General features: G+C 39.8%; 1 protein-coding gene across 4 annotated transcripts in view; it reads left to right on the top strand.

Moving 5' to 3' along the window:
• Positions 1-15,282: 15,282 nt before the first annotated feature.
• Positions 15,283-25,330, top strand: part of per2 (period circadian clock 2) — a 37,448-nt gene continuing 27,400 nt past the window's right edge. For all 4 annotated transcript variants that reach the window (XM_079819975.1, XM_079819973.1, XM_079819974.1 and 1 more), the window contains exons 1-2: positions 15,283-15,460; positions 24,473-24,970. In XM_079819975.1, the coding sequence (XP_079676101.1) occupies positions 24,585-24,970 (386 nt within the window). In that variant the 5' untranslated portion in view covers positions 15,283-15,460; positions 24,473-24,584. The remainder of the gene's footprint in view (positions 15,461-24,472; positions 24,971-25,330) is intronic.

The raw sequence follows: 25,330 nt of genomic DNA, 5'->3' as shown, positions 1-25,330 counted from the left end.
TCTGTCTGTCTGTCTGTCTGTCTGTCTGTCTGTCTGTCTATCTATCTGTCTGTCTGTCTGTCTATCTATCTATTAGTCTGTCTGTCGGTCTGTCTATCTATTTATCTATCAGTCTGTCTATCTATCTATCTATCTATCTATCTATCTGTCTGTCTATCTATCTATCTATCTATCTATCTATCTATCTATCTATCTATCTATCTATCTATCTATCTATCTATCTATCTATCTATCTATCTATCTATCTATCTATCTATCTATCTATCTATCTATCTATCTATCTATCTATCTTTCTTTCTATCTATTCGTCTGATGATGTGAAGCATAGCCTATATCTTCACTTAATCTTATGCACAATGTTTTTTTTTCCCCCTTTTCTTTAATTGTTAGGTAAAATCATGTGAAGAAAATGAAGAGGATTTTTATTTCTGGATTATTTCTGTTGCACTGTGGCAAAAATGCTGGCAGAATAAAATATCCTTTATTTTGTAACAGTATTTAGATGACATAAAAGGATTTGTGACTAAGGTCCATGATATTTCTCCTCAAATACTGACAAAATACTTCTCCCCTTATGATACAATTGGCTCATGTTTGGCAGTGCAGACACTGCTGTCTGCTTAACTCGAATACTAAATTCCACTGTAAGGGGGAAAGACAGGAAGTTTGAGGGAAGAGGTAATTTAGGGACAGCACGCATTCTCCGGGCACCAGGCCAGAACCTTTTCCGTCCCGGTCATGTCTACTGCTGGGTTATATATGTGTTTGGTGATGTAATGCTCTGGACAGGATCCAAAAGACACCTCCCCTTTCCCTATTCCAGACAGATGTAATGGAACATTCAGGGTGAAGAAGCCAGGCAATATGAGCTACTTACAGTGGGAGAGTTCAAAATGTGCTGAATATGCTATAGATTTTTAAAGTGTTTTCTTTCAATGCAGGAGAATAAATTAAAAAAGCTGAGATGAAAATGGTTCTTTCTGTTCACTGAAAGGTTCTTTAAGGGAAAAAAATGGTTCTTCATGGCATCAGCCAAAGGAAATCATAGCTTCTTAAAGGGGCTATATGCGTTTTTCTGAAATTTAAACTCGCGACTGACACCTGTGGCCAAAAAACAGAACTGCTCTCATTTTCTGCTGGCTCTCGCAGTGGTGGTGACGTCACATCCGCAGACAGCGCGGGAAAAGACGACCCGCCAGAAAATATGAAAAATAGGATACAGACTTATAGGTGCACCCACTGTGAGCGGACAAGGTGTCAGTATGCTCATCAGGAGATCTTTGAGTCATAAATGGTAAAATAAAAAGGCTATTGTTACGTTTATTTTGGGGAAAAAGTTGCATATAGCCCCTTTAATTTAAGGCCAAATAAATAGGAAACTCTGTACTACATGAAATAGGTACTGTCAATTTAAATAAAATTCACAATTATTTACCGAAGACAGACAATTGGACAATTTCACCTAATTGGTGAAAATCAAGGTTTTAATGTTGTTTATATGTTTATGTGTTTTTTTTTTAAAATGCTATAAAGCAAACAATATGCACAGCAAATTCATTAGTCAACACCATTGTTTAGTATTTTCTCCTTAAAACTGCAGTGAACAAAAGGCAGTAAATTGCTGGTGTTTCTTATGTCACAAACTACCTTGTAACCAATCACGGGCAAGAAGTGGATCTCTGAGCTGGTGCGAGTGAGTGGAGGCGGAGCTAATTTGCATATTCATAGAACCGCATATACTGAATGAGGCAATTGTGTAGAGTTACAATCAAGAATTTTTTTTTTTCAACAAAAAAAAGTTTAAATATGTAAGTTTGGTGATCAAAATTTAGTTTTATGCAATAAAATGATTGACTACAGGGGGACTTTAAAAACAGCAACACATTAAAGAAGCCACAGAGTATTTTTTTTTTCAGAGTAACTTTAATTATTATAATTATTTTTTTTGCTGCATCCCCCATTGATTTTTTTTTTTTTTATCATTGACATCATAATGCATTATGAGATCGTCTTCTCAATGAAGGATACATTCTATCTTTGAATTCAACCAAAATATGATCTTTTAGATTTTACATGCAGAAATATGACATTTCATTGTCCATACATGTCATTCATTGCAAAACAAATCCAAAAAAACAATTGGTCACCCCCATAATAAAATAATAAGTGCACTTTATGCTGAAAACCACTCAAATAATGCGTCACTCAAGAGCCTTGTTATAGGATTGTTTTGCCCCTTTGGTCTTTTACATGCGTCACAATCACACCATTTCACAAAACCCAAAAGAACCAATGACAAACACACTCAAACACCACTAAAACGGCCTTGATCTGATGAGCAACTATAAAGATGGTCCCACTCAATTCACTGACTCATGGCTTTTTCAGATATAAAGTGCTTCCGCCGGGACTGTAAACATTAAACCCACATCCCTGTTGGACCAATTTAACATTTAGATTGTGTTTTCTGAATGAGGACTTTCCATTTGATCTGTCTCTGATTCTGTCATACTATCCATTTGTGTACTCAGAATCAGGCCTTAGGCCTTATAGTGGTTATAGTTAGTTCGATTTCTGAATCTCTGGTTTAAAAAATATGGCCCCAAATAGGGTCCCTCCAGTGAATTGCGGCCATTTCAATCACTGAGAATAACACATTTCATTTTTCAATGTTTTAATTTCATGTTTTAATTTCACTGGAGTACACAATGTTCTTTCTGTACAATCTGGATCAAATACATTTTGAGTTAATTTGTGCTCAGAAACTGGTAAATATGAGCAAAGAAGGCTGTGAATTGTTTAGCCTTTCGATAAAAAAAAACGCTGGGGGAAACTCACATTATGAAATAAATGTTTCTCCAATGCATGTTGGCCACAATGATTGGCACCCCTAGAAATTCTTAAGAGTAAAATATCTATGAAGTACTGTAGAGTTGGGGTACTCGGACTTGGACTCGGACTCGAGTCCAATTTTGAATGAACTCGGACTTGTCACGCACTCGGATGAATTTGTACTCGGACTTGACACGGACTTGGACATTTTGGACTCGGAAAATATCCCGAGTGCAGTCGAGTCCGAGTCATGTGTAACAACAAAACCGCCATAAAACTAAGATAAGAAATTAATGAACGTCTCCCCGCTTGTGATTTTACTGCACCACACTGGCAGGCAGCAGTAGCATCATCTTTTGCTTGCAGATGTTACACTTTTAGGAATGAAGCGATGTCACTTCCTGGGGCAACACATTTATTTATCTGTATAAAACACAAAAAAATCACTGTTCAAACAAGGAGCACATTTCTCTGCACTTGCGCGCTTCATCTCGTACTGAATATTACTTCTATGCTCTTGTCCTGTGATACCTTTACAAATTATCATAAACAATCACATGTCTGATGGTGCAAATGTCTAAGCTGGTACGTAACACTAGGCGCATTACTCTTTATACAGTACTCAATTCTCAAGAAATACATGCCCTAAATACACAAACATTAAAATAGATCTAAACATGTGCTGTGCCCGCTATAAACGACATAAAAGGAAAGGTCTGATGAATACCATCATTAAAGTATTACAAACTTTCTTTTTAAAATGAATACAAGTGAATCATTAAACATAACCATGAAAATAGCATTTAGAATTAGTAACAGTAGATATTCAGATCTCAGTAATAGTTTAGTCTACATTCACATTACTCTAGCATTGATAACTGCACACATATTTTAATTCTCTTTCATATCACTGTCTTAATTATCTTTTAATCCGTTTTTACTCTTTCATGAAATAAGCTAATGAACTGAATATATCATGAACTATGTTTCAACCATTTAACAGTTACTGTGTTCCCACTATAAACTCAGAAAATGATTAATAAAAGTGTTTTACCTCTGAATCTGACTGGAGTTCTTATTTAACAGTACTGAAATCGTTTTTACATGTAATGGCTGACGAAATAATGGTAAATGAGGGTAACAGGTCTATGCACGGACCAATAACAGACACGTGTGCCTCGTTAGCTCAGACTGCCCAGACACGTCAATACACACGACTTAATAATGTTCGTACACATCTATTTGGTTAATTATCCCTCGTCACGCACTCACATCTCGAGAATATATCTTTTTAAGCCTTTATTCCTCCGTTTTGTTCACATTAAGAGTTACTAATTTCCCCGTTGAGTTGTTAACACTATCGTCCACCATTTCACGCATGACAATCGTAATCACAGTAAAAACTCAGCTTTTCTTCACATCTCAGGCACGAACTACAGCTCTATAAGAATACAATACTGTTATGAATTTACCAGTAATAAGATTATTGTCAGCTTACCTGTATAAAACACAAAAAAATCACTGTTCAAACAAGGAGCACATTTCTCTGCACTTGCGCGCTTCATCTCGTACTGAATATTACTTCTATGCTGCTAGCTAGTCAGCCACTCATGCGCCATGCAACTCCCGGCTGCCCCCTGCTGACGACTCCGAGTTTCACCAAATTGAACACAATGCAATAAAGTAATACAGGTAACTAACAATAACTTTAACAGTTAGAAATTTAAAGGGGGGTGCACTGATATCTGTCCCGTTTTACATTCTTAGTGCTACACTCTCCCCCACAAAATTAAATGTCTCCTGACATTTCTGGGAACAAGTGAACATTTCTTTAGAACACCTCAGCCATCCAAGGCCTCCAGTAACCCTTAGTCTGAGTTACCTGGCTCTCTGTTACCTTACAGTCTCTTTTTACCAAGGACGGTTGACCCAATGTATCATAACTTAGTACAACAGGCTGATGTCTCAGTCTCTGGGGTCGCGGTCCTACCGCCTGTCGCTCTCCTAGCGTCCGAACCAGCGGGTCGGCCTCTGATTCAACATTCTCAGACCTGTCAGAACTCACATCAGGTCTCTGAGATTGTAGTGGCACATCCTCTTCGCTATGTAGTGGCACATCCTCTTCGCTATGTAGTGGCACATCCTCTTCGCTATGTAGTGGCACATCCTCTTCGTGATGCTGAGGACTCTGCTGAGGCTGAAAAGGCTCTGCTAGAGGATTCAGTAAACCCTGTCTTTGCCGTCTCCCTCGACCAGGTCTGAGATGCCACTGGTAGTTGCCACTGTATTCGTCGCTGGAGGTATCACTCTGCTCTAGCTGTTGCCGATGCTGTCGTTCTGGCTTGGTTCTTTCCTTTGGAAAGCCCTGGGAGTCCTTCTGTGGCTGACGAATCTCTGCTGGTGGCTGGTCAAGGGGAAGGAAATCACAGGGCAGCAGAAGATTTCTGTGAACCACTCTGTCTCTTCCTTTACCATTTTCTGGACTGATCTCATAAACTGGGCTGCCATCAGCTTTCCTCTCCTTCACCTTGTACACTTGGCCCTCCCAGTAGGACTGGATCTTTCCAGGACCCCCTCTGGGAGTGAGGTTTCTGAGGAGAACTCTGTCGCCGGGGTGAAGGTCTCTCCCCTGTACTTTTCTGTCGTAGAGGACTTTTCCCCGAACCGCCCCCTTGACAGCTGTTTTTGCCGCAATCTGGTATGCCTCTTGCATTCTCGTCTTCCAAAGACTCACATAGTCATCATAGGTGTCATGGGCCTCATCTTTTTCCAGATTGAATAAAAGATCAATAGGCAGGCGAGGAGAACGTCCAAAGGTAAGGAAATAAGGCGCGTAACCCGTTGCCTCATTCTTTGTGCAGTTGTACGCGTGGACAACTTTCGCGAGGGACTCCTTCCAATCCTCCTTCTCCTCGTCCTCCAAGGTACGCAGCATGGACAACAGGGTACGGTTAAACCTTTCCACCTGCCCGTTACCCTGGGGGTGATATGGTGTTGTGTGCGAGCCCTGGATGCCAGAGAGTTTTTTTAAGCTAGCCATCAGTCTGTTCTCAAACTCTTTGCCCATGTCGTGATGTAGTCTGCTTGGGAACCCGAACTTGAGTGCAAAGTCATTGAAAATCTTGTCAGCTACTGTTTTGGACGATTTATTCCTTGTCGCGTAGGCCTGCGCAAACCTCGTAAAATGGTCCATTACCACTAATATATACTCATAGCCATGCTTGCATTTCTCCAAATGCAGGAAGTCTATGGAGACGAGCTGGAAGGGATAAGTGGTCTGGATGGGCACCAGAGGTGCACGGCTCTGCTTACTCGGCTTCTTCTTCTTGAGACATTCGCACACATTACTGACAAAATGTTCAACATCCTTGCTCATCTGTGGCCAGTAGAACCGTTCTCGAATCAGGTCAAGCGTCCTTTCGACCCCCAAGTGACCCATGTCCTGGTGTAGTTCTTTGAAGACCAGCGGATGATAAGCTTTGGGGAGCAGCAGTTGTTCTCGACGGGAAGTTCTGCGGCGCAAGACACCATCTGGACCAACTTGAACCTTGAGCCATTGTTTCAGCAGTATGGCCACTGCAGGGTTCTCTGTTTTCACTTCAGTTCTACTCGGCCTCCTGCTCTGTGACTTGTACCAGAGGACTCTCGACAGGATTTCATCCTCCTCCTGTGCTTTGCGAATTTGATCTGCGGTGAGAGGTTGGCTGGTTTCACTGTCCTTCACCATGCTCAAAGCACTGACCTGAATCAACCCCACACCCCGGCAAGGGTTTCTCCTTTCCGTTATGACCCCCTCCATGGATGCACTGATTACATCTTGACTGGCCTCAGCCGTACAGCAACGCATGTAGTCCTCAATATCCAAGGGCATCCGTGACAACCCATCTGCATCGGAGTTGTTCTTGCCTGGGCGGTACCGGATGGTAAAGTTATAATCGGCCAACTCCGCCACCCATCTGTGTCCTGTTGCGTTGAGTTTTGCGGTGGTGAGTACATATGTTAGTGGGTTATTATCTGTATATACCACAAACGATGGGGCATGGTAAAGATAGTCCCGGAAACGTTCACAGATGGCCCACTTCAACGCTAAAAACTCTAGCTTTCCAGAGTGCAGATGGTACCTCTTCTCTGCTGGACTCAGGGTGCGGGAGCCATAGGCGATCACTCTCATCTTCCCCTGCTGTCTCTGGTATAACACCGCGCCCAGACCAACTTGGGATGCGTCACAATGTAATACGAATGCCTGGGTGAAATCCGGATATCCAAGGACAGGGGGCTTTGTGAGTGCATCTATTAACTGGTTCAACACTTCCTGGTGAGAGTTGGTCCACTGTACAGGTGTCTGCGATGGTAAGTGACCCTTGTTTTTCTTTCCTGTTGTACGGGGCTTTTTCACAGTCGGGTCTGGAGTGCACTTCTCGGGGTTGGGGACAGTGAGTAAGTTATACAGCGGGTGGGCCACACGGGAGAAATTGGGGATGAAGGGTCTGTAGTAGGAGAGGAACCCAAGGATCTGGCGCACATCACCCACTGTGGCAGGGGTCTTCTCTTTTAACGCCTGCACCGGAGCCATCTCTGCAGGGTCCATTGTGTAACCCTCTCCTGTCACCAACTTGCCAAGAAACCTCACACTCGATCTAAACAGCTCACATTTCTTTGGGGTCAGCTTCACACCATGTTCCTTGTAACGCTGGAGAACAAGACGGATGTGCTCCAAGTGCTCCTTAAAACTCCTACTGTGTACCAGGTTGTCATCAAGGTATGGGAGGCAAATTGTGTCTCTCAGGTCAGCCAAACAGTGCTCCATACTCCTCTGAAACTCTGCGGGTGCCGAGCTCAGACCAAAGGGTATGCGCACCCATTCATAAAGCCCCCAGGGTGTGATGAAAGCTGTGAGAGGGCGGCTCTCCTCATCCAGATAACCCTGGTGGTACGCTTTACCCTGGTCTAAGACCGAGAACCACGAGCTTCCACCCAAAGCATCCAACATATCCTGAATCCTCGGTATCGGATGGCGATCGGGGACTGACTTACGGTTGAGTTCTCTGAAGTCAACACAGAGACGAAGACTACCATCCTTCTTACGGACACACACCACTGGCGATGAATAAGGGGATCGAGAGTGTGTGATCCACCCTCTTCTCAATAGATCCTGCAAGTACTCCTTAACCTCATTGTGAAGAGGCTTTGGGACAGACATGTAGGTCTTTTGAACAGGGCTGGTATCTTGGAGGGTTATATGCATCTTGAGGGATGGTATACAGCCCACATCATCACTGTCAAAGGAAAAGGCTTCACATTCCTCCCTCAACACCCTCCTTACCGCCTCCTGCTGTCCTTCTGGGAGATGACAGAGATCTACAGGGGGGTCCCATGACATTGGTCTTCCTGCCTGCTTGTTATCTGGCTGTGTTCTACTTGCTTCTCTAGACTTTGTCTCTTCGTTGTCCTTCATTACGGCTGTCGTCTCATTCTCTGTTGTTCGCACAGGTGCTGTGTATACGGTCTTGATGGGCTCCAGGTGACCAATCATTCTGTGACGGTCGAGGTAGATGGTGCGATCCGTAGTGTTGGTCATGGAGATGGGTATGTATGGCACTCTTTTTTCTGGGATCTGCACCAGTACATCATTGTATATCACGCCTTCTGGTGGGGGATTAAGCATGTCAGGTGAAAAGAACATCTGTTGGCCTTGGGCTCGTGAACTTACATGCGCTCTTATATAGACAGTGGTGACTTGTTTTGCTGGTATGGGTACTCTTTTTCCGCCAGTACGAACTACTCCCGTCTCTGAATCAGCGTTCTGCATCAACTTCACCACACGATGAGCAGTCTTCACTGTTATCGCAAAAGCTTTACTCACTTTGTGTGCCAGGTGCTTCCTTTCACCTTCAGTGTCTTCCTCTTTTCTGTTGAGGATGGCCTCAATGACGTTGTAACCGATAATGGGGTCACTGGCAACTGCTGGGTCGCTTGACACTAGTACTGGCACTTGTAAATCATTTGTCTTGGTGTGGCCACTGCCTAGTCTGAAACTGACTTCAATCCAGCCGATATATGGAATGGGGGTGTCATTAGCAGCAAAGACTGTCAGTGTCTCATCCCCCAATAACTCTGAGATGGGTTTGACAACAGTGTGGGGTAGGTGGTTCAGTCGCCAGAGGTCATTCACAATGCTGGATTGAGCTCCCGTGTCCCACAGGGCTCTAACTGGGCAATTGTCCATAACGCAATCTACAATGCATCGGCTACCCACAAGGCTTATCAACTGTGGCTGGTGTCGAGGCGGTATGTAGTTAATCACACTTACAGCTGATGAGGCTCCAGCTGCTCTCTTTTCCAAGGCTGTTGTTGGTTGCATGACTGGGCTGGATGGTGGCTGCTCGTTTCGGGGCAAATGGCTTTGGACTACTGCTGGCCCCACCTCAGCAGTCCCTGCCCGTTTCCCGACGTGGTTCTGCACCCGCGAGAGAAGTGGCCCTCCTGCCCACATTTGAAACAATGCGAACAGTTCTCACCTGTTCCTTCCTCCTTGCACTTTTTGCAGCCTCTCCCTCCCGGCTTCAGTCCATGAGGGCGGGGACTTGCTTCCATTACAGCCCGAAACATCTGCTGCATTTCCTTGCGAAGCTCTTCCATCATCTGCTGTGCGTTTATGCTGTCAGACTTAGTCTCATTCCACTTTACTGTTTTAATTGACGCTGTTGAGTCGGACTCCATGTGTTTAGAGGGGCTCTGGCCAGCTGTGGATTTTACCTGAGAGTCTGCTTGAAGCTCTTGTACTTTGGGAGTTTTACCAGCAGTAGATCTTTTTCGTTTCTCTTGTCTCTCACTTTCGACTTTGGCCGCCTCATCCACTTGCTGTATCAGTTCCTCATCTGTTATGCTCACATCACTGAGATGGGGTAGAATTTGGAACTTTACAGAATCGCTCAACAGTCCAGTTTCGATCGAGCGGAGGAACTTGCGTTGAATGACAGCTCTGCTGTACTGCTCATCGGTGTCTTCGTTTGCGGCTTTCCACAACAGTTTCTCTTTCAGCTCGATCGCACGGAATACAAAGTTCAGGGCAGTCTCTTTGGGCTCTTGGGAGATGTTAAGAAGCTGGTGGTAAAGCTCTGTCGAACTGTCTACTCGATAGTGGCCCTTTAGGATGGTGAGGAGTGCACTGAGCGTCAGCCCACGCTTGATCTCTAACATGTCTCTCAACGGCAGTCCTGGACTGACAGCCCTGATTACAGCCTCAACCACTTCAGTCTGTGTGTGCCCCTTTTGTATTCCCAGCTCAATCTGGCGGACTAAACTGAGATACGACAATTTGTCCCTCTGACCACTCTCTCCAATTTGCCCACAAATTTTAAACTCCCTTCGCATCGTTACCTCCGGCAATGGGCTAACTGGCTCTAGCCGGCTCTTGAATGGTGAATCAGTCTTTAAAAGAGAGGTGTGTGGCGAGAAATCTTTTTTTAGTTCTTCTTTTGTAGCTGGCTTCTCTGATGGGTACACTTTATCTGACTGAATACGCCCCCTACTTTGTCTTTCAATGAATGATAATAAATCAACACAGTACTGTTCACCTTCATCGCCATCTAGTTTCTCTTCAAGCTCATCCAATTGACGCTCGGCCATCTTGATGAGCGCCCTCCGTGTCCTGCTGCGGGGCTCTCCACTGTCCAGGCTATCACATTTCAGGTACCTGCAGACATCAATGAGAGAATCTTCCCCTAGCTGCCACAGAGCTGCACTCACTTTGTCACGTACATTCTGACTGGCGTCCATTTTGTTCAAGGTTCGACTCGTTGGGAAGGAGGGGGTTAATGGTGCTGGTCACTCTGTCGCCTCCTCCTGGCTGGCTCGCCAAAATATGTTACACTTTTAGGAATGAAGCGATGTCACTTCCTGGGGCAACACATTTATTTATCTGTATAAAACACAAAGAAATCACTGTTCAAACAAGGAGCACATTTCTCTGCACTTGCGCGCTTCATCTCGTACTGAATATTACTTCTATGCTCTTGTCCTGTGATACCTTTACAAATTATCATAAACAATCACATGTCTGATGGTGCAAATGTCTAAGCTGGTACGTAACACTAGGCGCATTACTCTTTATACAGTACTCAATTCTCAAGAAATACATGCCCTAAATACACAAACATTAAAATAGATCTAAACATGTGCTGTGCCCGCTATAAACGACATAAAAGGAAAGGTCTGATGAATACCATCATTAAAGTATTACAAACTTTCTTTTTAAAATGAATACAAGTGAATCATTAAACATAACCATGAAAATAGCATTTAGAATTAGTAACAGTAGATATTCAGATCTCAGTAATAGTTTAGTCTACATTCACATTACTCTAGCATTGATAACTGCACACATATTTTAATTCTCTTTCATATCACTGTCTTAATTATCTTTTAATCCGTTTTTACTCTTTCATGAAATAAGCTAATGAACTGAATATATCATGAACTATGTTTCAACCATTTAACAGTTACTGTGTTCCCACTATAAACTCAGAAAATGATTAATAAAAGTGTTTTACCTCTGAATCTGACTGGAGTTCTTATTTAACAGTACTGAAATCGTTTTTACATGTAATGGCTGACGAAATAATGGTAAATGAGGGTAACAGGTCTATGCACGGACCAATAACAGACACGTGTGCCTCGTTAGCTCAGACTGCCCAGACACGTCAATACACACGACTTAATAATGTTCGTACACATCTATTTGGTTAATTATCCCTCGTCACGCACTCACATCTCGAGAATATATCTTTTTAAGCCTTTATTCCTCCGTTTTGTTCACATTAAGAGTTACTAATTTCCCCGTTGAGTTGTTAACACTATCGTCCACCATTTCACGCATGACAATCGTAATCACAGTAAAAACTCAGCTTTTCTTCACATCTCAGGCACGAACTACAGCTCTATAAGAATACAATACTGTTATGAATTTACCAGTAATAAGATTATTGTCAGCTTACCTGTATAAAACACAAAAAAATCACTGTTCAAACAAGGAGCACATTTCTCTGCACTTGCGCGCTTCATCTCGTACTGAATATTACTTCTATGCTGCTAGCTAGTCAGCCACTCATGCGCCATGCAACTCCCGGCTGCCCCCTGCTGACGACTCCGAGTTTCACCAAATTGAACACAATGCAATAAAGTAATACAGGTAACTAACAATAACTTTAACAGTTAGAAATTTAAAGGGGGGTGCACTGATATCTGTCCCGTTTTACATTCTTAGTGCTACACAGACAATACACACATCACACGGATGCAATGCGTGGCTAGGACAATGTCTTCAGAGTGAGCAATAATTTGTTTTGCTTTTGAAAATCATAAAGAATTTTTTTGCAAGAAATCCAGTAAAAAGAAGCACTCTGCGGATTGTAAATCAACTGATGTGTCTGGCGCGACTTTCTACCGACATGTTCAAAGAAAACCTAGAGAAATGTAAGTTGCTAATTATAACTTTTAATACCAACTTAAATCCAAATAACTTAGGGCTGGGTGATATGACGATATATATCGGATTTTTGTGTGCATACTATGGACGTCACAATTCTTAAAGGAACTGTATGTAAGAAATGTATTTCAATGAATCATAAAATGGCCCTGATATGTCACTAGACATTAAGAAATCATGTTAATTTCAAATACTTATATCACTGACAAAAGTTGTCTGGCCAGGATATTGTCATTTAAAAGTGAAGTTGCAGCCCTCAACTGATGTTGATGTTGACATGTTGTGTTTTGGCCTGAAGCGCCACCCTCCACCTATCTACCATTCATGAAGTCAGTAGTGTTTCGGCATCCGGGTTGCCAGCTCTGCTCTAGTTACCACAGTTGCAGCTACAAACTTTTTTATAAAAAATGTCTAAGGAGGGGGAGAGGGGATACACCGCTCTACAGTAATTTGAAAGTGATTGCAGTACCAGTTTTGGCCACAATCCTACATACAGTTCCTTTACAGTTTTTCTCAGTCGCTTTGGTACATTTCTCAGATCAGAATTGAAATACTCAAAACTACCTGTTCAATCTTCACATCATTTTGTCACTTGTGCACATCAAAAAAACAGTTTCTCATTTCTTTGAACAAGTTGCAAATGCTTTGGTACATCCATGCAAATGATTATGTACAATTCTCTGCTGTTTCCTACATTATCAATTGCTTTTGTCATGTTGATCAAAATGTATTATGATGGGTCTCTGTTGAATAGTCTCACCCCCCACAACATTTAGGCATTAGTTCATAGCACAAGTCTTGACATGCAAAATGGTTGAACAAGTTGTCATAATATGTCAACCATTTCTATACATTTCCGTTAGACGTTCACATTTCTACTTTTGTTTTTCAGTTTTTTTTTCCTTTGTGCTATGCAGTGCTGTCTTTTCCTTTCTGTATCGCAATGACATGGTCTGTCAACAAATTACAGTACAAACAGTAAAAGTGTAAACTTGAATCTTGTCCAGTCTCTTGCAATCAAACTCCCAAATACAATAACGTGTAATCTACAATTTACAATAATTGTCATCAAAACTTTAGACATAGTTTACATCAGAACATCCCTCCAGAGTACACTGTTATATTGACAACATGACTAAGCAATTTGACTGTCTTATCCGTACACAATGACACAAGGACTTGTCATTCTGATGGCACTGACATGTTCATTGACACAGATATTTACTTTTGAGAGATGAACTAAGGATTTTGAGCAAGAGACTGGCTTTTGCAGGTAATCCATGGTGTTTTGCTATTTGTACGAATTGTTTTGAGAAATGCACTTACTGTATTGCAAATTGTGAGTTTGATTCGAGAAATGTACCAAAGCGACTGAGAAAAACTGTAATATAATATTGAACCTATAATATTGAATATAATATAATATTGCACATTTTTGGAATGAAAGATCAAAAGGATAAACAAGGCAAATGTATTTGGTCATATTTACCAATATTAGTGGAGGGTGCTGTATGTCTAACACAAAAATTCTTGCTGCTTATTGTGCATAGCAGAAAGCCTCAGAGGATTCATTGCGGCTATGTTTTTGCTTAAAATCTCTTTCTAAAAAAAGAAAGTGTTTCTGTTTCTGAGAGTTCTTCGAAATGGTCTGGTGTGATTTGATGTCCAATGTTGTGGATCCATATTGGAAGAGATATTAGCCATCTGGGCCATCTGGTGTTATTGAGATTTATAAAGAGCTTTGTGTGTATTGTAGGCTATTTGAGAGAAGATGTTTGAAAAGAGACCCCAGAAAAAATCTTCTTTGAGAAATGTATATTAAAGGTATTAAAATGTGAAATGTTGCCGTTTAAAATACAAGAGTTATTTTCCTCACTGATTTTTGCAACCTGCAGCCTAGTGCCATATTGAAAGATGGAACTGATATAATGAGCTATGCAAACAAAACTGATTGGAAATCATAATCACTGCAAACACAATCAGCACAATTCGCCAAAGAATAAAATGTGTTTACCCATCACATAAATGGCTGTTTCAGCAGGTCAGACCGGAACATTGCCTTGAAATAAGTACAAATAAATGAATGCAGGAAAAGAAAAACAAGTATTGGCAAAAAAAAAGGCAAGATGACTCCTCTTCTAACAGATGGATATGGATGCAGCAGAGTCCAAACATAGTCCAAACAGAGAAAGAGAGAGTATTTCCCACACATACTGGTTTATGGGCTCTAATAGACTCACGTATCCAGAGTGCTTTCTGAAACACAGCCTTATGTATCATACAAGGAAAAATCCTCCCTGGGAAAATGGATTTGTTGCAAAGGATGCTCAACGTGACAGTAAAATATTAGACATAGGCTATAGGCAATATTTAGACTAATAAAGGCAAAAAAGGGAATACCTGAGATGTTATGCAACAGCATCTGTGTGAGATGTTATTTAGCCTATGTACGTGTTATGAAATGCCAAAAGTGATTGAAATAAACCAGAGTTCAGTAGGGATATATATTATATATGCATTTGTGTATGTATATATTACTCTAACATAGGTCACTTATATATCTAGAAAACCAACTGATCATTACGAGCCGTCCATCCACAGCTATTCTAACTGCATCACGCCGTGTTTCGCTTATACAAGGCGAGCACACATTGACTGTACACACACTTGTATAACCGTTTGTATAACGTTCGGCGTACGCGGCTTTCCCGGACCAACCACAAGCTTTTCCCTCTCCAGCGTCCCATTCACTAGCTTCCCCTTACTACTGATTTGTCCATAAGCAGCGCACGTCGTCAGTGGCCATGGGTGTCCACGTGAGTTGTATGACATACTTATGTAAAAAGACTGGCGGCCATTTCGGCCAATCACAGCGCGTTTTGGGCATTTCCGCATTTTATGTATGCAAATACGCGGCGTTTGGCCAATAGGAGTGCGCGGTGGGAGGAGTTTGAATTCAGGTCATGCTGCGAGCTCGAGAGATCCAGGGCAGCGGTGTGAGAGAGATCCGCTGGTGAAGTGTGTCAAACTGATGCTGCGGCTTGACTGGGATTTCAGGAATATATTTTTTAGCCAGACAGGACGGAGACCTGCTTTGATACCTCCAACCTGTACGAAAAGAAAGACTGTTTAAGTTGTCAGGTAAGATACATTCATGTTTATCTATAAGACTCGGCTGTTGAGGGGTTGTATAACATTTTCCATTGACTGCAATGTGACCAATTGTCTTAAACAAGTTTATGTCACACAAAGTGGTAGTTCATACAGATACACTGTCACATATGTGATATACATACATAGTTTCATTCATATATATGTCAAATATGTATGTTTTATATGTGTTAAACTTATGCGTTGCATAACTGTGTCAGTGATTAGGTCATCTCTGGTCAGTGCCCCAAAGCCTTTTAAATGACTAGTTTTGCACTCCTTGTTTACCGTAACGAAGAAAAGCCATACAACTTTTTTTTAATGCACCCTAGTTACTGAGACTATGAAACTGCAATATGTTTTGCTAAAAAGTGAACCCTTAGTTATGAAACAGCCTACTACCCTCGTTTGTCATGGCAAGCCATTTTAACATGTATTCCTTAAAACTTACTAGTATCTACTTTTGTTACTAGTTCTTATCCTTAAATGTTTAGTAACAAATCTAGCAGTGAATAATAATCACTAGCAGCTATTCATTATGTATTCAATCTTCTAATACTAAGAAATGTTTTATATTTCCTAATGAATAGTTATGTAAGAATTAAGTAATGGTTTCTAGTAAATAAATAACAATGCCAATGAATGAATGCCAAAGGATAGTTACTAGTAAAATGTAAAAAGATACCAGTTACCATAAATGACTTACTAGTAATTAAAAAAAGAGAAGTAGTAAGAAAAATATACACTGGTGATAAAAGAATAATTGCTAAGATAGCTTGCCAGACGTTTCCCTCCCAAAATGAATGAATGAATCTCAACCTTTGCTATATGGGTCTTGATGTGAACATTATGTCATTGCAGGCTGCATATATAATTGTCACGGGGTAGAGTCATGTTTGTTAGATAATGCCTTGCTGTAACACATTCCACCTAATGCACACATCAGACTTATGCTTAAGACAATGAGGTACTTATTGCATAAGTTTTATTTTACATTAATCAAACTTTAAATCAAATTTACTGCCAGTATGCTTTACTATATACAATATATTTTCTCTACTCTATGAATACCGGAACCTGTAGTTGTATCTTCTGTAGGACACAAAGGAAATGTTAGGCAGAAGTATAGTCCAGTCACCATTCACTTTGAATCTTTTTGCCATACAAGGAGTTTCAATGGTGACTGAGACATCATTCTGCCTAACATCTCCATTTGTTTTCCAGGAAAGCAAGAATGGCTTACAGGTTTGGATGGCAGCTTTGACTTTAAATTGATTTTAAAAGAGTAAATATAGCCTTGAAGTTGGCAGTTGTCCACTTACGTCGCAGTGTATGCTGGGTAGTTGAGCTTGAACTTGGATAGGCAGAGGTAGGCTATTAAAACTGACCTACTCCTACAAGAGGTGCTCCAAATACCTTAATCTGCCTCTTATGTATCGAGCACATACATTCTGCATGTGCATTGATACAGCAAACAGTTTTTATAGCACTTTTTGGTTTCAAAGCAGCTGTATGGAAAATCATGATGTAAATTTTTATAATATCTGAATACCTTGTAGTTGCATTTAGCAGATTTGAGGTGATAAAAGTTTACATTTTGCGACTCCACAAGCAATAAGCAGTTGATATTTTCTATTTTTTAAATAACGCCCTATGCAAATCCAGTGTATATACTGATAAAGTTGGACATACTTATGTATCCAACTTTCAGTAAAGAGCTGGGCTAAAATAAAGTTGCATTTTGCGACAAAATAAAAAAAAAATATATCAGGTTGTGATCTTTCTTATGCTATTTTGCAGCAGGTTTGTCTCCCTGGTCTTTGTTTAACTGGTCTTTTTCTCAAAGCTGACCTCTAATTGTTTCCATCACCATTTGTTTGCAATCATTTCCCAATTTGTTTTGTGTAATATAAGCTAATTTGCACTTTCATTTGCATATGTCATGATATATTCCATTTATTCCATTAAGTAAAACATTTAAAGAATTTATAGTATTGTAGATGTTTTCATTGTTCAACAGTATTAGCATCTGTTTTGAATTGCCAGATGCTGCGCTGTTTTAATGGAATCATTTTGTCTCGTATTTATTCTATTTTCTTGGAGAAGACAGAGCTTGATCCAAATGAGAACCTAGAGACGTGTAATTGTTAGATCTATTTTCGTTGATGCTGTAGATGCTGGAATAATGGTTCCACATGCAGCACTGACGTAAATCGGGAACTGCCCATCATCTTCTCCTAACAGTGGTTGGACACTGTTAAGGATGAATGCAGAGGTATTATCTGTAATGGATTCTTGAACAAACAGAATAAAGGATGTGATGTGCGTGTTCTGTTTGTGGAAACATTATCTTTCTTCAAATAAAGCTGTTTCAAATACATGTTGTAGGGCCACATGGGTCGTTGTTGAACTTCTCATCTTGGCTATAAAAGAGACAGTGTGGGTGAGCATTTTTTGGTGATTTGATCAGTGCTTGCTCAACAAGATAGGCTGAAAGCGCTGGCAGTTGGGATGGGATTGGCTGCTGGGGCAGAGTAGGCAGTAGGAGGGGAGGAAGTGATGACGCACGAAGAGTGTCCTCGGGTGCATTTTTATGTATTTAGCGATTATTCCTGGCACAGAGCCACACGAACAGTACGAACAGGCCAACAAGCCAAAGCTTTCACTGATGCTATCTTTCCAAGTTGCAACTTTATTTTGTTGAGTGGCTCAATGGGAATTAGACTACACAGAGGATGTGATTTAAATGTTTTAAACTAGTTTTAAAACCAGTTTTTACTGATTAGTGAATTTTTAAAAGTCTTTTTTTTCTGCATGAAATCCTTGTACCTTTAAAGAAAATACATAATATGACATAAAAAACTGACATAATATGAGGAATGGCATAGCCTAATAAAAGTCATTTTATTTTACATGGGGTTCGCCTTATGAGGGAAGACATAATTGAGAGAACCAAGACCACCAACTAATGGGGACTATGAGCAACAAACTTCTGTATTCTGTAAAACAGGTTGCATTGTTTCCGGTTCAGGTCTTTTGTATGCGTGCTTCATACTCAAGATGCCTTCAAAGGAGCTATACTAAGGATGAGCATAACCGATGTGCATTGCATATGCAGATCAATATCTAAAAGTTGTTTTTAGTTTTCTTCTTCACACTAACATTCGGTTATTAAAACTAGGTTAGCTGATTACCTTAAAAGTCCATATATCACCATCAGTTTATACTGCTTTCTACATGTTTTGGTTATATTGCTTACATGCTTATATACTGTTTGACATTTAGTCCTAGTCCACACGTACACAGGGAGTTTTTCCCTCCTCCGGATTAAAAAAAATCACGTCCACATGAAAATGCATGCCAAACTAACTGGTGGCAATATAACCCTAACCATAAAGCCATGTCGGCCAATCATAAGCCTGGAAAAAAGGTTATTGCCGGTTCCGGGTTCTGACGCAACAAGCCAAAATCTCCGGTTTCACTGTCCACACGACAACACTGCAACCAGAGTTTCTAAAAATGTTCACCCTGGCAGGAGTTTTCAAAAAAGTATGGTTTCAGTCTCCGGATACTGCGTTTGCATGTGGACGAACGGCCAAACCGCATTGAAAAAGATGCGTTTTTGAAAATACCCGTGTTCATGTGGACAGGGCCTTAATATTGGATAATTTTGATCATGGAATAAAATAACAATGGCTGACTATACATTTTATAATTGGCATTTGTAGCCAGATAAACGGCTGTTGCGCGATGCAAAATTGACTGCACAATTTTAATTGTGAAAAGTGTTCTTCTGTAAGTAGTTCCATGTGAAGAATAATTGCAGTCAAATCGAGTGCTGTTTCATTTGTGGCAAACTTTCACCTATTACAAGTGTTTGGCATGCAAACTCATATATTCATGGATCTCATACACTGCACTCATTAGATTTTATTAGTGTGTAACTTGTGAAAAGCCTCCCCTTCCAGAAATGGGTCTGACCCATACACAGCATGTAAAACCACTGCAAATATGCTTTGATTTCCCTGGAGGGGTTTTCCAGCTGACCTGGTACTGCTGCTTTCACCTTATCTGGTGGCCATCCTTAAACCTACAGTATAGACAAGCATGACTGTAGATAAGGAATTGATTGAAAGTGCTTTTTATAGGCCGAGAGAGTGGTAAAGATATCGCAGTAAGGTCATCCTGTGTTGGTTGAAACCAGTTACAGCTGGGTACTCTTATTGCATTCTGTAGTAAAATGGATACCAGGATAAACGCTTTGCCTTTCTTGGTTTGGAGATCACCAGAAACCACAAGACACACTTCCTAAAAGTCCCAAATTCTCGACTATGTATTGCAACAATGCACAGAGTAGATAAAACATGCTGAATTTGGGTTTAGCAGAAGGATGAGACAATTACACAACCTAATCTGGAGGTCTCACCCGCCCTTGTGTAACCACAATCACACGTGTCTTCTTGGAAAGATTTGGTAGGTACCTGCTCCCAGCATTATTACCAAACAGCTGTTTACAAGGGCACTTTGGAATATGACGACCAGAAAGACTTTAGTATTATGTAAGGGCAGGCGACACTCAAGCAGCTACATCGTTACATCAATTTTGTTGAGTCACATTGTAGCGAATGGCTTGTTGAAAAGTTGTTCAGCCATGTAGAACTCTCTTTCTGTTTTTCCAAAATAAGCCACATTTTTAGAGCAACACTGCATATTCATGAACAAATGTATGTACTTACTGAAATGGGTCGCAATAATGTAGGCTAGTTAATAAAATACAATTTCCCCAACATATACCAGGGCTCAATGCTAAAATTTCTACTCCAGTTTAGTCTTCACTCTTCAAAAATGAGTTCCACTGATTCTCAAACTAAAACTAGACAAAAATTCAGGATGTATATTGTGGTATTGCATTGTAGGGCTGCAAAAATAACCGCAATTCACATAAAATCGCGCTTAAACTGATTTGTCTCATTGCGATTATGAAATCAAATTTTTTTTTTTTTATGCGCAGCTTGTCAGTGAAGCACGGCTCTATGATCAGTAAATGCTGCTCCATCTGAAATCCTGAATTTGCCAAATCGTGTGCAGATTAATTTCGATTTATCGTGCAGCCCTATTGCATTGCGAGACTGTAAGTTCATGATTCTGTACCTTTTCAAAATTTTAATATTTGAATGGTATCCGTCCGAAACGCACAAATGTGTGTCAACCGATTGTTTAGTGCAGCCTAGCAACCATTTTCCCGCCACACGCTACTCCGGAAGAGTGTGCTCTAAGCCATGACCTGATGGCAGAGGATTGACATCATGACATCATGGAACACAGACATCAATCCCTGTGTCTAATCTTTTCAGGACTGTTGAACTCAATGTCTAAATATATCAAATGTAAGGTTTAATTTAGAGACTTAAGTCAAAACATGCTAATAAATAACTTTTTTAAATCTATGTATGAAATAAAGACTAATTGTGTGTTGAATTGTTTTGATCTCCTGGTATATTTGATGAAATATCACAATAGTGTGCAGTCTTTTACACACTGTACATTGAATTTTGTTAGCTAATATGAACACACATTTGAACTAACCCTGTAACTTTAAACCCTGACCTTAAACCAAGGACAATCTTAGACCAAGGTCTTATTTACATTTGATTAAACTTATACATTGAATTTTACATTATAACTTTGGTTTTGATGCCAAATGCAAGCACTTAAGTGCATCTGAGGGTTTGGATATAAATCGATACAATTTTTCTTTATAAGAAATATTTTCAACATTAAAGATGCATAGTTTTTGTGTCACCACCTATTTTCATTTGTGTTAAAATGTAAGCAAGCATCTGAGGATTATTAACTATTTTCATTCAGAGCTGTCTGTAACCCTTATGCAAGTCTTTTAATACAATGAAAGATTCTGAAGAGCAGATAGACTGATATGAGACAGGTATAATGATTTTGCTACAAGCCTATGTATTTAAGCTTATGGAAGGTGTTGTCTTCTCATATTTATCTTTCTTGCTGACATTTGGTTAAAATTAGCAATTTACTGAATCAATTGCAATGCTTATTATTGAAGTTAGTCATATTATAATTAAGAAACATGTAATATTGAGTATATGTTGGGGTAAGAGGTCATTAATGTGTCATTAATCATTAATCTTTCTGTCTTTCACGTGTCTTTCATCACCAAAAAACCCTGCTGAATTCAGCTAATCCACTATTTATTACGCTTTTTGTACAATATATGGAGTAGTAGTCGTTGGACTTTGAGCTTAGTGACCTGGAATAAAAGTGCTGAATGAGCATTGAGATTGGGACTTTAGACTTGTTAAGAAGTGCTGGCAGTGACTTGGACATGATCATCATTTTAGTTAAGTTTACTTGAGGTCAGGAAGGCACATGAATTTGCCTCATGAAGTAAATATTTTGAATATTATTCACTTTACTGCTTTGAATGTCATTGCATAATAGACATTGCAAACCGTTTTTTTGTTTTTTTTTCATTATCAACACCTCATCATTGATTTTAAGACTGCAGGTCTGATCCCATGTGTTACCCAATGTGCTTTTAACATGAGCACCTATGATTGTATTAGAAAGAGATATCAATATAAGTATGTCAGCTGTAATTCTATTAAAATGCAGTGTTCTGCTTCATGGCCCCCAGGCAACTAATATCACACAAGGAGACCCCTAGGGTTTGAATAAAGTCCACGTTAATGGCTAATAGTGTTTTATTTGAACATCACATGACGTCTATAGAACCTGATTTACTCTATGACTTTAAGAAAGATCTGGAGAGCTGGCTCTGTCATTTTCTCTAGAGGTTGAAAGGTTATAGTTAAATATTCATACTAAAAGTCTAGGGCTGTGCGATATTGAAGAAAAATGCGATATGTGATATCCTTGTTAAATAATGCGATATTCGATATGCGATACGATATTGCTTTAAGTGTGTAAAATCTATTTCTTTCCCCAACTGATATCTTTCACTTAAAGCATAACCGACTGTGTTTACATGATTGCATGCTCTTGTGATATGCATATTGTGATATGTACATTTGCGATTATTTCTATAATTTCAATATATTGTGCAGCCCTATAAAAGTCTGAAAGTCAAGTTTACACGTGCTGAGATTTACATAAGCTTATATGGCTTGCGTCACATACTGTGCATGGCCATTATAGCATCATAAATGATTCTGTTAATGTTTACTCAATTTTCTTTCTCAGTCAACAGTGTCACAGTGTCTGGCCAGTGTGTCACTATGCAACCGAAAATCCAAAGGTTAGCATTGTGTCATCAGCTTGTGGGTTACTAGGCTACAGTAGGCAATCAGCCAGACATATTATCATCTTATTGGTGCTAATAAGTCAGACAGGTGTGATTTGGGTAGGGTACCAAGTGATATGCATCAAAAAAAGTAATTGACACAAAAAGTTAATAAGTGGCAGAGATTGGCCAGCAACCATGCAACATGCAATATAGAATTGAATAGATTATTTGTTATAAGTGGCTAATCCAATCTGAATTTACAGTTAAAATGATTCATTTTTAAAGTGTAATTCACTGTATTATTCAAAAATATGCATTGCCACATACTTATTTAAGACAATATATTTTTTTATTGTTCTACATATGATATACCTTTTCAGAACCATTTTTGCAACGAGGATAATCATCTTGCCCCAAAGTCGTTTTTAGTGCATGTATGATTTAATTTGTCATTTCCTTTCAAGTTCACACATGTTTATATATATATATATATATATATATATATATATATATATATATATATATATATATATATATATATATATATATATATATATATATATATATATATATATATATATATATATATATATATATATATATATATATATATATATATATATATATATATATATATATATATATATATATATATATATATATATATATATATATATATATATATATATATAATATATATGACACATTGTATCAGTCATGCATAGTAAATCTAGCCAGGTCTTGGTGACTTGGTCACACAGGTAATCCATTAACGTACTCTACTCTCTGGGAATCCTACAGGTTTATTTTCAGCTCCTGGGTAAAAGAGTTGTAAGTCTTGAAGGTGTCTTTCCTTAATATGGCCCATCTCAGGTCCTGACCAGGACACTTGGCTCAGTGGTCTCTATTCTAGTCAGACGACTATTTATTTCTCTAGAGCAAAGGGATAAGAGTTTATTTTTTCCCCTGCCATTTACATAGCAACATGAAGGTATAAAAACCAGTCAGGTCCAGTGTTGGTCCAGACAGCTGTCTAACACCTTTGATGTGCACTTGCTGGGATTAATCCTTTGAAGGAGGCTGTGTTTACAACCCGAAATGCCACATCTGTTTGGTTAAAGGACATGGTACAGACACCATGGAGGGGAAACCAGGGTCGCCCACCTTTGAACGCTAAGTTTACGTTCTTTGGGTCCAGACAGAGGCCGACCTGTTTATAGAATTTACCTCAGTATTCGATCAGACAGGGTTTTGCGTGCTTCATTTTGATGTACTACCTTCTGTATTTGTGATGAAGACTTTTTTTACTGTTATAGGTGAAGATTGTGCAACTAAAGACACGATTGTATCTCCTGTACTGGGATGGTATGCAGATAATCTCTGTCCCATCTTTCCCTTGTTTCTTTTGACGTGCTTAAGTGCATCATCCTGGAGCTTTGTCTAAAGGGGTAGTCACACTACACTTAGTTTTTTCGTTCCATTGACATCTATTCACACGTATGCCAATGTGGAAGACAGGAAACGCAATCTCGTGCAAGGTTTGCAATGCATTTCGCTGCGTTCCAAAGTTCTGTGTACTTAGACCTACGAATTCAGATCATTCGGAAAAATTTAGCAAACTCAAAACTTGTGTGATTGTGATTTATGGACAAGATTTCCAGATGTAACATGAAACATGCATTTCATTTTTATGACTCATGTTCTGTCTGTTTTTTTTATTCCTATAGCAAACCTGCACTCTTCTGAATTCCCTCTGAAAGCGCCACCATGAAGATGGGGTAATCTGCTTGCGCTTTGCTTCATATCTTCAAACCCCTTCATATCTTTAAACCCAGTCTGATGTCTGAGGACTCTGATTCCAAACGGTACATGTTCTCCTCCCTTGAGGGGCAGAACGAGGCAGCCGGCTGCAGTTCTATGGCAACGTTACATCGCATGGGCAGTTTCGCGGAGGGGGCCAAACTTGGCCTGGCATCCGAAGGAAGTGACAGTAGCCAAGACCCTCCTGCCTCGCCCCATAACAAACGGAAGATGACACATTCCCTCCATGAGGATGTGGATATGAAGAGTAGCGGATCCAGTGGGAGTGGAACAGAGTCCCATGGTAACGAGTCCCACGGTAATGACTCCCATGGAAACGAGTCCCATGGCAACGAGTCTTCTGGAAGTTCCAATAGCCGAAGCAAGGACTCCGCACTATTAGAGTCATCGGGGAGTAACAAAAGGTAATTTAGTTGTATTCTGTTTGTATATTATATTTGGACCCACAGTATAACTATAAAGAAGTGTGCCTGTGCTACCTAGTAATCTAATGCCTTTATAAGCAAGCGCTTAAGTGTCCAAATTCTTACACCTTTTCAAAAAATACACTTACACCTCTTTCAAAAGGTTTGGGTCCGTAAAATGTTTATGAACAAATCATCTTAAGCTCACCAAGGCTGCACTTATTTGATCAAAGTAGAGTAGAAATAGTAATATTGTGAAATATTATAACAGTTTAAAATAACCTTTTTCAACATTATTTATTCCGATATAGCTTCATTCAATACAGTGATAACAGGAAAATGTTTCAATGATGCAAACAG

This window comes from Gobio gobio (genome assembly GCF_949357685.1).
Source record: "Gobio gobio genome assembly, chromosome: 6".
Lineage (NCBI taxonomy): Eukaryota > Metazoa > Chordata > Actinopteri > Cypriniformes > Gobionidae > Gobio > Gobio gobio.
The sequence above is the reverse complement of the archived record's forward strand: the minus strand, read 5'-3'. Positions and strand labels throughout refer to the sequence as shown.